Source organism: Polypterus senegalus, chromosome 3, assembly GCF_016835505.1.
Source record: "Polypterus senegalus isolate Bchr_013 chromosome 3, ASM1683550v1, whole genome shotgun sequence".
In the NCBI taxonomy this organism is placed as follows: Eukaryota; Metazoa; Chordata; class Cladistia; order Polypteriformes; family Polypteridae; genus Polypterus; species Polypterus senegalus.
In genome coordinates, this window is record NC_053156.1 from 223346416 (window position 1) to 223361415 (window position 15000).

The 15000-nt window shown below is 40.2% G+C and overlaps 1 protein-coding gene across 1 annotated transcript in view; it reads left to right on the forward strand.

Annotated features, from left to right (window-relative positions):
* The window catches only part of gnai3 (guanine nucleotide binding protein (G protein), alpha inhibiting activity polypeptide 3), a 115082-nt gene that overhangs the window by 72146 nt on the left and 27936 nt on the right, over positions 1–15000 (forward strand). Inside the window, exon 4 of the mRNA XM_039748571.1 lies at positions 2609–2766. Coding sequence (XP_039604505.1) covers positions 2609–2766 — 158 coding nt within the window. The remainder of the gene's footprint in view (positions 1–2608; positions 2767–15000) is intronic.

Below are 15000 nucleotides of genomic sequence, written 5' to 3' on the forward strand. Positions count from 1 at the left end.
GCTTTTGTATTAGTGGCTAAGCGACTTTGTCTTTCTTCGGAGGTTTTGTTTTGCCGACATGCTCGCCTTTGCTTGTGTATTAGCGGCGGGAGGAAAAGTAAAAGGGATACTGTTATGCCAATGTGCTCGCCTCACTTCTTTATTAGCGGTTAATCGAGTGACTTGCTTCAGAGGTTTTGTTTTCCCGATGTGCTGGCCTCACTTGCATATCCTCGGAGGTGGAGCTCTTACCCTAACTTCACCTCTCAGTACTGGGCTGGACAGATGCGCACACACACACTTCCACGCGTAGACATTCATTAATAAGATGTGTTATTTTTTCCATTAAATTTATCTGTTTGAATGAGTTGTTGTTTGAGGAGTATTATGATCACAGTGGATTGTTAAGATTCTAAGATGGCTATCACCATAACAATGGAAAAAAAACAAGATTTTTTTGCATTTTAGCACAATAGGTAGTTTCCACTTGTATTTTGTACGTGTTTTTTTGGGGGTTGACATGAGAAGTTTTCATAGGAGAGGGGCATTCAGCCAAACTTACATTAATCTCTCTATTTTTGCTTTTCAAAAATATCATCAATTGGGATTTGGAGGTCCCCAAGGTACTACTGTGTACTGCACTGCTGGTTAACTTATTTATTATATAAATATAGTTCCCTTTCTTTTTTAGAGTAACATTTATTATCTAGCTTCCATCTGTGACTTGGTTTTGTTGATTTTTTTACACATTTTGTTCTTGCTTGCTTAACTTTTAAAATATTTGACTCTTGCCTGATAGCTTAAATCCTTTAGTCCTGGAAATAATCTAGCAGCTCTTCTCTGAACATTTTCTAGCACTATAGTATTTTGTTTTATATTATGGAGACAAAACCTGCATGTGATATTCTAAAAGGTGCCTTGTAAGTATATTGATTTGAACAGCTGTTTGACTAGCTCTCATCCCAACGTATGTAGGGTTGTATAAATAAACATCCTTTTCGCATAATTCCTTCAGTACACTGTTCAGTTGATGTCTCTGCAGTAACACGATTAAAATAATAATAATAAAAATCAAATTAAAATAACAACCAGTGAAACATATGAATTTGAAAATAATCAGATGTTTTTATATTAGTGTGACCATCACAATAAAAAAGAAATACATTAAACAATACAAAATAAAGTGCACATAGTCTTTAAACAAAAAGAAGTGCATTTAACTTAACTAAAAATAGCCACTGGTGTGTCTTAAAAGTCCAAAAGTTTATATAAAGCTTCAATTCAAATAAAATCAACCATTAATGTACAGTTTATAAAAGATTCAGTTTAAAAGATTCCCGCTTGCAGTGTAGGAACGTGAGCATTTTGACGTGGATGACGTTAGTTAGAGATGGCTTACTATTCATATGAACTCAAATATACGAAAAAAGAAGAAGAAAAAAAAAAAAAAAGAAACTAGGACACCTCAGCTACTCCTATTAACTCGTTTACTATAGCTCCAAATACACTAGCAAACAACTGAAATTATATTCACTTAACTATCATTGTCGAAACCTTGATATACACATTATAGTACAAACATTGTTAACACGTGACACTAACTTTACTCGCCAAAACTTGCCTCTCAAGAGACGGCAACATCACAGCTCCAGGATGCTTGCGTTTCAGATGCTCATGCATCGCGGTGATGCTGCCGTGAAAAGAAAGCTCTGCTTTGCATAATCTGCATTCAACTTTTTTTTCTTTTTCGGTGAAGTGCTTCCACACTTTAGAAAGTTTCTGTCTCAAATTTTTTTCCATTTCCTTTCCCCTCCTCTAATCCCTCATTGCAACCACGTTTATTTTCCTCTACATTCTTTTTCTCTTCAGACATTCTTCATTGGTAGGACTGTGTGCAGTCTTGACAAAAAATAAACTATATGGCCCCAGATGTTCATGTTGTGCATTGCAGTTACAAAAATCAATGTGGTTCTTTGTGACTGGAGCCTCTAAAGGTTCTGTTTATGATGCCTCAACAATTAAAAAATAAATAAATAAATAAATAACTCCGCATCGATTTTTTGTAGTCTACATCGTTAATTACATCGACTAATCGTTGCAGCCCTACACTGTATTGTCACATGCTACTTTCCGGTCTTTAGCAATTTTGCACCTTGAGAACTCTGTTATCCTTCTTTAGTATTCCATTCCAAAGCTCTTCAAAATGTAGCATCATTCATTTCTTAAGCATTGTACTTCACAAATTGTATGTACTGTATGCATTTTTCTATGTATTAAATTTTGCTGTTCTAAGACACTGTTGTCTACATGGCCGCTTTGCTATAATCATTGACTAGAACAAAATTACTCAGAAGTCAGTATGTAGCATGGAGATCTGCACTCAATTATAAGAAGAATAAAATTGTGAAGAAAAAAATTCTGACTTACTAAAATCAACTTTTATTTTTTGTCTACTTTTTCTGAGTGGTAAATCTTTTACTTTATAATGTTCTAATCCATAATTTTATGTAGATATTTTTATGTGTTTACTCAAATGGAGAATGCAACACTGATAATTAATAGATCATCACTTTCACGTGTAGTATTTAATGCCTGTTTCCCTTCCCCCAACCCCCCCACCATTTCTTAGGATGATGCCCGTCAGCTGTTTGTGCTTGCTGGGACAGCAGAGGAAGGAATTATGACTGCTGAGTTAGCTGGTGTGATCAAAAGGCTCTGGCAAGATGATGGAGTGCAGACTTGCTTTAGTAGGTCAAGGGAATACCAGCTGAATGACTCTGCATCGTAGTAAGTAACTGCTTTTCATTTTTGTGAAAGTGCTATGAAGTTTTGCTTTAGTGTTTATTTTGACTATAAATTTAGAAGAGGCCGTTAGTATGTTGGCCTGAGTATTTGAAGTGATAAGACCAAAGTGTTAAAGGTTGCAGTGTCCAAGTTGCATTGAGAATGGGACTGTTCTACAGTATGTACCCTGGCAGCATGCTAACCAGTGATGGCAAAGTTAAAGCATATTTCAAATACAGAAAAGGCAAATTAGCAGCTGAATTCCAGCAAATGCACCCTATTTGGTCACAATGCTACCATGGCAATCTCCCAGTACAATGCCATTGTCTTTGTCTGGCTTGTTGTATCCTGCACATTCTAAACCTCCAGTGTAAGGCACCCAGGAAGGTCAAAGTAGTTATTGCTCTGTTCGTTTCAAAAGGCCTTCAGTACATTACCGTTATTGCATGGGAGTCCATTGAAAGCTTTGCTACTGACAATACATGCTGGCAAAAACTAAGTAGCATATACCTTAATACATACAGTATGGCCTTAATTTTTCATATAATGGTATTTTAAAAAAATAAATAATAGGATTGAGGCTCTCTACAAGTAGAACATTAACAAATGGGTATGCTTCTTTTAAAATGTTTTTCTTATGGTGCGGAGGAATGCAAGTCAAAGTATGTTGGGGGAAGTGTGACAAGGAAGCAAGCAATGCTATTCTGAACCTTTCCCAAATAATATGAAACATTCATATGACAGCAACTGAAGTTAAAAACAATAAAAACAAATGTAATTGCATCTATTCCATAATGCACTCAATAATAAATACAGAGTTAGGCAAGCAGTTAGTGCTGCATTGCAAAGGGATCTTTGCAGTCCTTATGACCAGTAAGTTAATCTTTGACTGTCAGGTGGATGAGTCAGTCACATTTTTTAAAATCTCACAATGAATGTCATTTTCACAAACAAGTTAAGCATCACTTGTAATTGATCATAATTCCACCTTGAATGGACTTTAGGAAGAAAAAGATAATGCAGTCATACTGAAGGGTCAAAACTTGAGATTTTTTAATTCCTATGTCTTTCTGTTAGCAACTAGTTAATATTCTTGTCACTGTAAAATGTTCATACTGTTCTGAAAAGTACTGCTCCCCTAAGGTATGTATTCCAAAGTCAGTTTCAAAAGAAAATTCTGCATAGCAAAGCCTCATTCTGGATCTCCAAGAATACGAGATGTCAAAAGTTACAGTAAGTATTACAGGCTAAACAAAAACTACAAATATATCAGGGTGTGTTTGTTTTTTTTTTTTTTCCCTGAAAACTGGTATTAAAGGATAACACTTAAGATATTTAATAAATTAAAACTCCTATCAAAATGTCATTGAAATGTTAAAATTTATAATATTAGTAAAAAGAAGGTAATGATAAAATGAATTCTTCTCTAAAAATAGACTTAACATCCAGTTAAAATGCCACTGGCATTTTATTTTTTTTTTTTTATATTCAGGTGGGCCCACCACCTGCAAGAGAGGCCATAGGGGTTGGGTGCAATGTGATATGGGTGGTAGCCGAAGGCGGGAACTCTGGCGTTCCGACCCTTGGTTGCCGAAACTGGCCCTTGGGACATGAAATGTTACCTTTCTGGCGGGGATGTAGCCTGAACTGGTGCAAGATGTTGAAAGGTTCCGGCTAGATATAGTCGGGCTCACCTCTATGCACGATCTGGGCTCTGGAACCATTCTTCTTGATAGAGGCAGGACTTTGTTCCACTGTGGAGTTGCTGTGGGTGAGAGGCGTCGGGCAGGGGTGGGCTTGCTTATGGCCCCTCGGCTCAAGGCCTGCACGTTGGGATTCTCCCTGTTTGACGAGAGGGTTGTTTCCCAACGCCTTCAAGTTTGGGGAAGGACTCTGACTGTTTGCGCTTATGCGCCGAACAGCAGTTCGGAGTCCCTGGAAGAGGCGCTGCTCCTGGGGACTCTATAGTCCTTCTGGGAGACTTAAACGCTCATGTTACAGTGAAACCTGGAGAGGTGTGATTGGGAGGGACGGCCTTACTGATCTAAACTCGAGTGGTTTTCAATTGTTGGACTTCTGTGCATGCCATTCCGTCCCGGCCGTGGAACACTGGACCAGCTCTACACCCTGGCCAGGTTCCTGGAGGGGGCATGGGAATTTGCCCAACCAGTCCACATGCGTTTTGTGGATTTGGAGAAGGCATTTGACCGTGTCCCTCGAAGCATCCTGTGGGGTGTGTTCCAAGAGTACGGGGTACAAGGCTCATTGTTACAAGCCATTCAGTCCCTGTACAGAAGGAGCAGGAGCTTGGTCCACATTGCCGGTAATAAGTCGGACTTGTTTCCTGTTGAGGTTCGATTGTCCATAACGAACACCATGTTCGAGCATAAGGGTGTCCATAAGTGCACTTGGCGCCAGGATGCCCAAGGTCACAGCTCAATGATTGACTTTGAAATCATGTCATCGGATCTGCGACCTTATGTCTTGGACACTCGGGTGAAGAGAGGGGCTGAGCTGTCAACTGATCACCACCTGGTGGTAATTTGGATCAGATTGCGGGAGAAGCTGCCGGACAGACCAGGCAGACCCAAACGTATAATGAGGGTCTGCTGGGAACGTCTGGCGGAGGAACCAGTCAGAAAGATCTTTAACTGCCACCTCCGGCAGAACTTCAATCTCATTTCGAGGGAGGTGAAGGACATTGAGTCTGAATGGGCCATGTTCCGAGCCTCCATTGTCAAAGCAGGAGAACGGAGCTGTGGCCGTAAGGTTGTTGGTGCCTCTCGTGGCGGCAATCCACGAACCCGTTGGTGGACAACTAAGGTTCGAGAGGGGGTCAAGCTGAAAAAAGAGTCCTATCGGGTTTGTTTGACCAGTGGGACTCCAGGTGCAGCTGAGGGGTACCAGCGGGCCAAGCGTGTGGCGGCATCGGCTCTTGCCGAGGCAAAAACTTGGGCATGGGAGGAGTTTAGGGACGCCATGGAAAATGACTTTTGGTCGGCACCAAGAAGGTTCTGGCAGACCGTCGGGCGCCTCAGGAGGGGAAAGCAGTGCTCCACCAACACTGTGTACAGTAAGGACGGGGCTCTGCTGACTTCAACTGCAGATGTTATTGACTGGTGAAAGGAATACTTCAAGGATCTTCTCAATCCCACCAGCATAACAGGAGCTGAGGTCACTGATGTAGTTAAAAAAAACTCTGAGGTGGCAGGGCCCCTAGGGTGAATGAGGCTCACCCTGGGTTCCTCAAGGCTCTGGATGTTGTGGGGCTGTCCTGTTTGACATGTCTCTACAACATCGCATGGACATCGGGGGCGCAGTGCCTCTGGATTGGCAAAACGGGGTGTTGGTCCCCCTTTTTAAGAAGCGTGACCGGAAGATGTGCTCCAAGTATAGGGGGATTACACTCCTCAGCTTCCCAGTAAAGTCTATTCAGGATAATGGATGGATGGATGGACAATAATTTTTCATGCTGCATTTTTAATTTGAAACATCAGTTTTAAAAAAATATTTGCTTTAGTGCTTTATAGAAACCACAGAACACCGTAAAAATTAAGTTGATAAGTAGAACATAATTTTCACAACCCACAAACTAAACAAAGCTTTCTATTAACTTTTTTCCTTTTGCAGATACATTAGAATTAACATTTGCCACTAGGTAAAATGACTTTTCACTACATTGTGCAGTAGTTTTTGTTTACACTGTCATATTGTTTTAGTGCTAAGATTTTTTTTTTTGTTTCTTGTTCACTTATATATAAAAAAAAAAAATGTAACACTAAACAAATTCAAAAGTATTCAAAAGGATTCAAAGTAAAAATTATCTCATTTGGAAGATCATTTTAAGATGCTATTTGAAGTTATTTTCATATGAATTACATAACCTAAATTTTCAAAAGACTAAAACTAAACATTATGTAATTTCCTGTTTGTTTGTGTGTACAAAGTTGACATAATGGTTACGTATCAATTGCATGTCTTCCTGCACCTACTCCTTTTTGTGGGCTCAGATTTTTTAGCAGCTGCCTTGTAGTTATCAGTCATTTTATCACATTTGGATAGGGAGTGGCTGTCTTTGATATTATGCTTTTTTTTAATTGCAAGTTGTTTTTCAGCATGTGTGTGAAATGACATTATATTTTTAACCTTCTTGGATGTTGTTCAAATGTGAACAGTTTTAAACTGTTTTTGTTTAAGGTTCTGTCACCTAAATACTTTTCTGTTTTATTGCTGTAATTTTAGGTAAAGATTATCTGTTCTACATAGCACATTGACAACGTATCATAGTACTGAATGTGGCTTTTGTAATGGTTTAGGTATTCCAATAAGGTCTTATCTTTCAAATATCAGGCATGCTATCCCACTGTTTTCAGTCATTTAAAGAACTTTTTTGTTATCCAAAGTGCGCTCTGGGGTATATGGCAGTGCTAACTACCAAATGGTATTAATTTTCTTTGTTGCACAACCTGTTACTTAACAACTGATGTAAAGATCAATGCAACCAGTACTTGTACATTCTGTACTCAAAAGAAGTGACCCACAGATATCTCTATGGAATTATGTGGGTCTTTTGTATTTGGTGATCATATATAAGAAGTGATTACAAGGTCATATTTAAGGAGACATATCAGTTATTTCAGAAAAGACTTCACTGACCAAGCAATAATAGAACTTTGAGAATTAACTAGAAACATTCTGCAAACAAACAGTGAGCAGGAAGGCTGCTACGGTACCACTTAATGTTAACCAAGTGCAAGATAAAATTCTAAAATATTCAAAATTATGCTCCATTGTTTGGTACATGTACTGGTATTTTTCAAATGGTATTATTATTTTGGGGGTGAACCTATGCCTTTCTGTGCCTTTATAGAGATCACCATAGTTATTGCTGCAAAAGGTCTTGTGTAACTTGTAACAATTTTACTAGTGAAAAATAACAGAAGAAATTTCATTATGCTTTGGCATGTCAAAAGAACTGATACTTTCGGTATCAATCAATACCAGTGTTCCAAAAACATAATGGTTCTAGCTTTTTTCAGTATCGGTAGTACCGAATGACAGTCAGTACTGGACTGTTGAGTGACTACAGTTACCATATATCACATTACTTCCAAAACTCAAAGTAATGTGTGAACAAAAACATGAAAAAGAGCTTTGTGCCAATCTCTCATGGTATGTTACAGCATCGCATCACCATATGTCAAAGAAAAACAGAAGTCATATCTAGAAATAAGTTTTCCTTCAAGATTGGAAAATTTCAGCATGTGGCTCTGCTGAAATACACACAGGCTTTTATTACCCCTTATAATCTCACTACGGAGTCAGTTCATAAATGGGTTCATGCATGCTTTGTGAGCACAATAACCAGGTTTCCATCCAGAGTTTTTGCAAAAAAATATTTAGCGCTTCAAATTTTTTAACCGATATAGCTGATGGAAATGCTAATTATCGATAAAATGTTGTACATGTCTACATAATATTTTTCCGCTTAACTTTAGCACATAAATTCATATCGATACTTCAGATGTCGCAAAAACTACATTGGAAACAGTTTTTGTCGGAAAAAGGGCTTTAACGCAAATAAATGTGTCACATGATACATTTTCATCGATGCAATCAAAGCGAGAATGGCGGAGCGGTTCGCATGGTCTGATAAAGAGACTCGTTATTTCGTGATGAGCCAATGCAGTAGCGGATAGGCTGGGTCTCCTGCTACTAAAAGGTACCAGAACTCCCTCCACATCAACTGTAGCCTGGGGTGTCACAGGATGTCTAAATAATACAAAAACCATAAGGTAATTTACTGTGCCAGTCAAAATATTTAATAAACCGTGTCTTTCATTATCTAAACTTTTTTTTCTTATTATTAAATGGCAGATGTTTTAGCATATATGAGAAACTAGCAAAATACCAGGCTTTACGGTACGAAGTACTGCCTTAAAATTTTTATTAAGAAGAAAATTAAACCTTTTTAAACTGAGGGAAAATATACCAATAATTATTTGTAAAGGATCTCTTTGTATACCACATTGTGAGTTCGGCCCTCCGGTTGTAATATGACCAAGCTGTGCGCTGAGCTTACTCTTGAGCATGCAACGTACAGTTGGCCATGTGAACAGTAATCTTGTTTCAAATCTCACAGCTTGATTGCTGCTGTCCTAATCGGTTTGCTTCAATTACGACAGTATTTGTAGGACTTCTGTTGAAGGGACATTCGGCATCTGTCAAGCATTATAAATATACAACCGGTTTCATTGATTACTTTACATCCAGCTTTTGAGAGTTTAAACATTCATAAACATCAAAGTGTCCACTACTGAAATCGTCACCTGTCAATCTAAGATGTTTAGAGGCATTGGCGGTTGTCAAAAGGTGTAAAATATTTGGCCATTTGTACACTTGAAAGCGACAACAGAACAATTCACTGGCAGCCATCAACTCACGCGTGCTCCTGTGTAGAATAATTATCTCCTGTAAAGTCATCAGTCCACACCTTGAATCTGTCCAGTCATTCAATACATAAGGCACAATGTTCCTCTGATATCAAGAGCAAGCCTGATATGGCCGTGCAATATGTAACAAAGAGAATGGAAAGGTAGGTGCCATCTCCGGGCATGGAAACCACTTTCGAAGTGATAGTTTTTTGATCGATGGTGATCACCTCGATAGACATGTTAATGGGAGTACTGTTGGAATGATAAAGGAAATGGGTATCTGAACAATTTATAATAAGTCTAAAATGCCTACACAATAACTATAATCGTAATAAATGAACAATAAAACAGCGGAGAAGCCGTGGATTAAATAAAAGGCTGTAGTTATCAGCAGGGAGGCGTGAATCGAGAGCAAGCAAGGAAGGGAATGTAGAGACTGGAGCGGCGGACTGCCTTATATAGGTAGTCAGCCAACAGCGTGGGGCGTTGGGATGGGGACCGGCGGCGCTTCACCTGATGACAAGCTGCAGGCTATGGGCGTTATATATGCGTAAGTAGGATTCAGTTAGCGTTGGGAACCCGCGTACCAAATTTCTTGAAGATGGGCCCATAAGTAACAAAGACATTAAGTTCAATATGGCGGCCGACAGTGGCATCATACTCACGAAATGAGTGCGTACATTGGTTTCGGTTAGCGCAGGGAAGCCGCTTACCAAATTCGTGAAGATAGGGCCATGAATAAGAAAGTTCAACATGGCGGACATTGTTGACCGTTATGACCGTTCGCGTAGAATTTGAAATGAAACCTGCTTAACTTTTGTAAGTAAGCTGTAAGGAATGAGCCTGCCAAACTTCAGCCTTCTACCTACGGGAAGTTGGAGAATTAGTGATGAGTGAGTCAGTGAGTGAGTGAGGCTTTGCCTTTAGTTTTTTTGATTAAGCATCGTTATTTTGTATTAATTCAAATTTCAGTTTTAATTAAAAACCTTAAGGAAGCAGGTTACAGTACTAATTGAGTTGTTATCGCACTGAGAAGGGATGTTGAAAGGTAGGCTCACCTGTACAGATCCAATGCTGTAAACACAGCTGCATCATGGGCACTTCCAGGAGTGCCAAGCGCAAATGTCTCGTATCATAAACCTGTCATCAACAAGGGCCTGGAGATGGCTACCCTTTGCGGTTAATGTAATTGCAGTAGCCTTCCATCGGGGAAGAATAGGCACATGCGCGTGCCATCCAGCGCACCGTAAATCTGTGGCACAAGATGCACTAAGGAAGTGCGGTATGCAATTTCATTGGCCTCCGCTACAGTCGGAAGTCTGATATAACGCCGCATTAATTTTTCTTTAATAGTGGTGCACACAGCATATACACATTGATGGATGGTAGTTTTACTAACCCGAAAGTTTCTCCAACTACTCTATACTCAGCGAGGTTGCCAGCTTGTAAAGGGCGTGGCAATCCACTTTTGGTTGGAACCGGTGGTCGATGGCAACCTGTGATTGGCGCAACATTAGGACTGATAAATCCACACAACATCTCAAGCGTCGGCCGTGTCTTTCTAAAATGTTGCAGCAGAGATTTTCTATGAAGTGTCTCTCCACCACCTCCTCCCAAAAGGTCTTATTCCATTCGTCTCTCCCATACCCGTGGGTTTCCGTCGCACTGGGGTACTTTCTTAGAGCTCTAGGGCTATCAGACAAGCAACTGCTTCATTCTGCTGTCATCTTCGGATATTATGTACAATTCAATTATTTGTGAAACTGAAATAACAGTAAGCTGGCAAATTTCAAAAACTGTCTGAATAATCTCTCCATTTCTTTGTTTCTTTGTTTAGTGGAGGGTGTAACGTGGAAAACAAAAGGTAGATAATTTGCGAAATACAAAAAGTATGTATGGAAGCGGCTCAAGGGCAGATTTTTTCAGCGATACAACAAAACTTATGTGACAGTTCTTTTTGGGGGATAGCGTCATCACGCACACCATTTTATCAATAAAATGTCAGTTGGATGGAAACAGGCTGGATACAGCAAATTTCACATTTTTTACGTATATTCTGTTTGTCGATAACAAAGCGTCACAAAAACTGGATGGAAACTTGGCTAATGGCGTGACAGATCAGATGGAGGTTTAGTCATTAGAGCATATAGTGTCATGGTGTTGTTAAAGGTGACAGAATGATGCAGTGATTAATCATACACTCACCTAAAGGATTATTAGGAACACCTGTTCAATTTCTCATTAATGCAGTTATCTAATCAACCAATCACATGGCAGTTGCTTCAATGCATTTAGGGGTGTGGTCCTGGTCAAGACAATCTCCTGAACTCCAAACTGAATGTCAGAATGGGAAAGAAAGGTGATTTAAGCAATTTTAGGCGTGGCATGGTTGTTGGTGCCAGGCGGGCGGTCTGAGTATTTCTACAATCTGCTCAGTTATTGGGATTTTCACACACAACCATTTCTAGGGTTTACAAAGAATAGTGTGAAAAGGGAAAAACATCCAGTATCGGCAGTCCTGTGGGTGAAAATGCCTTGTTGATGCTAGAGGTCAGAGGAGAATGGGCCGACTGATTCAAGCTGATAGAAGAGCAACTTTGACTGAAATAACCACTCATTACAACCGAGGTATGCAGCAAAGCATTTGTGAAGCCACAATATGCACAACCTTGAAGCGGATGGGCTACAACAGCAGAAGACCCCACCGGGTACCACTCATCTCCACTACAAATAGGAAAAAAGAGGCTACAATTTGCACGAGCTCACCAAAATTGAACAGTTGAAGACTGGAAAAATGTTGCCTGGTCTGATGAGTCTCGAGTCAGAGTTTGGCGTAAACAGAATGAGAACATGGATCCATCATGCCTTGTTACCACTGTGCAGGCTGGTGGGGGTGGGGTAATGGTGGGGGGATGCTTTCTTGGCACACTTTAGGCCCCTTAGTGCCAATTGGGCATCGTTTAAATGCCACGGGCTACCTGAGCATTGTTTCTGACCATGTCCATCCTTCATGACCACCATGTACCCATCCTCTGATGGCTACTTCCAACAGGATAATGCACCATGTCACAAAACTCGAATCATTTCAAATTGGTTTCTTGAACATGACAATGAGTTCACTGTACTAAAATGGCCCCCACAGTCACCAGATCTCAACCCAATAGAGCATCTTTGGGATGTGGTGGAGCAGAGCTTCGTGCCCTGGATGTGCATTCCACAAATCTCCATCAACTGCAAGATGCTATCCTATCAATATGGGCCAACATTTCTAAAGAATGCTTTCAGCACCTTGTTGAATCAATGCAGCGTAGAATTAAGGCAGTTCTGAAGCGAAGGGGTCAAACACCGTATTAGTATGGTGTTCCTAATAATCCTTTAGGTAAGTGTATTTTCATGCTGTGTCTGGTACAGACCCTAGAAAGGAACTGAGGCTTTGCATTCATTATCTGATGACATCAGTCACCTTGGATACTGGTGTGTCAGTAATGTAAGAAAATGTATTAGTATTTATACTGTTTGTGTTGTATTGTGTTATAGAAAAAGGCACAATATCGTTCACTTTAATAATGAAGGAACTTCTATTACTAGCCTACCTGCAGCGTACCATCGCCGCATAATAAGGCGGTTTTTAATGATTTTTAAGCACAGGAGAAAATTTAACATTTGAAAAATCAGTAATGTAATAAATCAACAAGAAAAGCAACATTGTAACAATGCCACACGAACAAACCAACACACAGTGCGTCGTGACTGGAAACTGGCGGACCGCCGCCGCTCATGTGCCCACCTCCAAATTTTGCACAGTCCAGATGCACCTGTGACTCACATAGACTTTCCGTGTTCCTGTAGGACCATCTAAGAAGACCACGTTTGTCGCGGATCACGAATTACTGTATGTAGCGTGTTAAACAGTTTGCTATGGTGCACGCGGCGCGTGCGTTGTAACCAAAAACTTCGGTTTTTAAAGACTGCTTACTTCATTGTGTTTTAACCTCAGTTGTAAGATTGTTTTAGGGATCTATGAGATACCCCTCTACAAACCGTTTTACACGCTGCTTATGGCGATTCACCTCCGCGAGCAACCTCTATGAACAGTCAGCGTAGCTTTCGGAGGTGCCAGGAGTTGGTGGGCGTGGCTCCTTCCTGCGTCGCCATAGATGTCGTCTTGATTGATGGCTCAGTGAATCCGCCCCTTCGGTGTGCTTTCCATGGTTTACTGTCTTGCCTTAATGAATTATATATATCTATACTAATAAAAGGCAAAGCACTCACTCACTCACTCATCACTAATTCTCCAACTTCCATTATAGGTAGAAGGCTGAAATTTGGCAGGCTCATTCCTTACAGCTTACTTACAAAAGTTGGGCAGGTTTCATTTTCGAAATTCTAGCCTAATGGTCATAACTGGAAGGTATTTTTCTCCATTAACTGTAATGGAGTTGAGCTGGAAAGGCGTGGGGCGGAGTTTAGTGTGACATCATCCGCCTCCCGTAATCCGCGTGAACTGACTGTATGCGCAATGCGTAGAAAACCAGGAAGACCTCCAAAAAGCGCTTAAGAAAACATGCATTATATAATTGAGAAGGCAGCGAAACAATAAGAAGCGGCGAGTGACATATACTACCATATTCATGAGTGCTGCTACCTCGGAAAGAAAGCAAAGGTGTAAACCTAAACTTTAAATTAAGTTCATAGACAGGCTACGCTGGCGTTTCACATGCCCACAGGTAATGCACGGGATACAAGTTTAATGAGAGGGCGTAGGGATATAAGCGAGAGTTTTGATCACTTTGTAACTAAGTTAAAATTGTAGGTGAAGGGTGTGCTTATGCAAAATTCGAGAGACTGTGTTTGTGGGGATTGACAGTTAAAGGCGGGTTGGGGAGTCCGTCATCATCTCCCTCCCATTCATCCTAATTTGCTCTGAGCTGAGCTCAGCGGCTACGCGCGTCTTCGGCTAACCGTCACACTGCCACCAAATACTCACAGAAAAATCCACAAGTTAATACACACGCTGTCTCTAGAGTTTCTCCACACTGAATCCTCCAGGCACTACTTACAAAAGGTCACATTGACAATCGTGTTGCGTTATTTTAAAATCTTTCCTTTTCATAGCACAAGCACAGGCTGAGAAGCCTTGATGTATGTGCTCCATAAAGCTTAAAAAATAATGCATTTAATCACACTTTGCATTACAAACAAAGGGGAGCTTTTAATCAATGCATAGTTTCCTGGTACACGATTACATTGATCAAGCGCATCCCGATTCATTTTACCCTCGCACCACCTTAGTTTGAGGAAAAGTATGAAAAAATATGGGGTTAACACAGAAAAACAGATCACCAATTCAAGCTTTATGAATAATCGATTAGCCATCAATAATTGTTTTGGTAAAGCCATCCTCCTTCCATTTTATAATTTTTCGCCACTAGCCATGATTAAATGAGCGGTTGTAAAGTAAGAAGCGGCGAGTGACTTATTTAGGCAGGCATATATATGACAGCAACACTCATGACAGTATCAATCATGTTCGTTATTATTAAAATGTTTCCTTTTCTTTTTCATTACTTCTTTAACACTACTACTCTCTTTTGGTATTTTATTTTGCTATATATATATATATATGAATGACCTCCAAAGAGTGCTGAGACTGTCGATAGCATTGTGCGTGTCTGCAAAAGGGGTCTCCTGCCCAGCAAAAGTCGAGCAGCCAGCACGTGCTAGTGCCTGTGCCGGCCTTTGAGGCGCTGACTAACGCTTCTGCCTTAGATCAAAGTGAGCACTTTATAATTCTTCCTCCCCT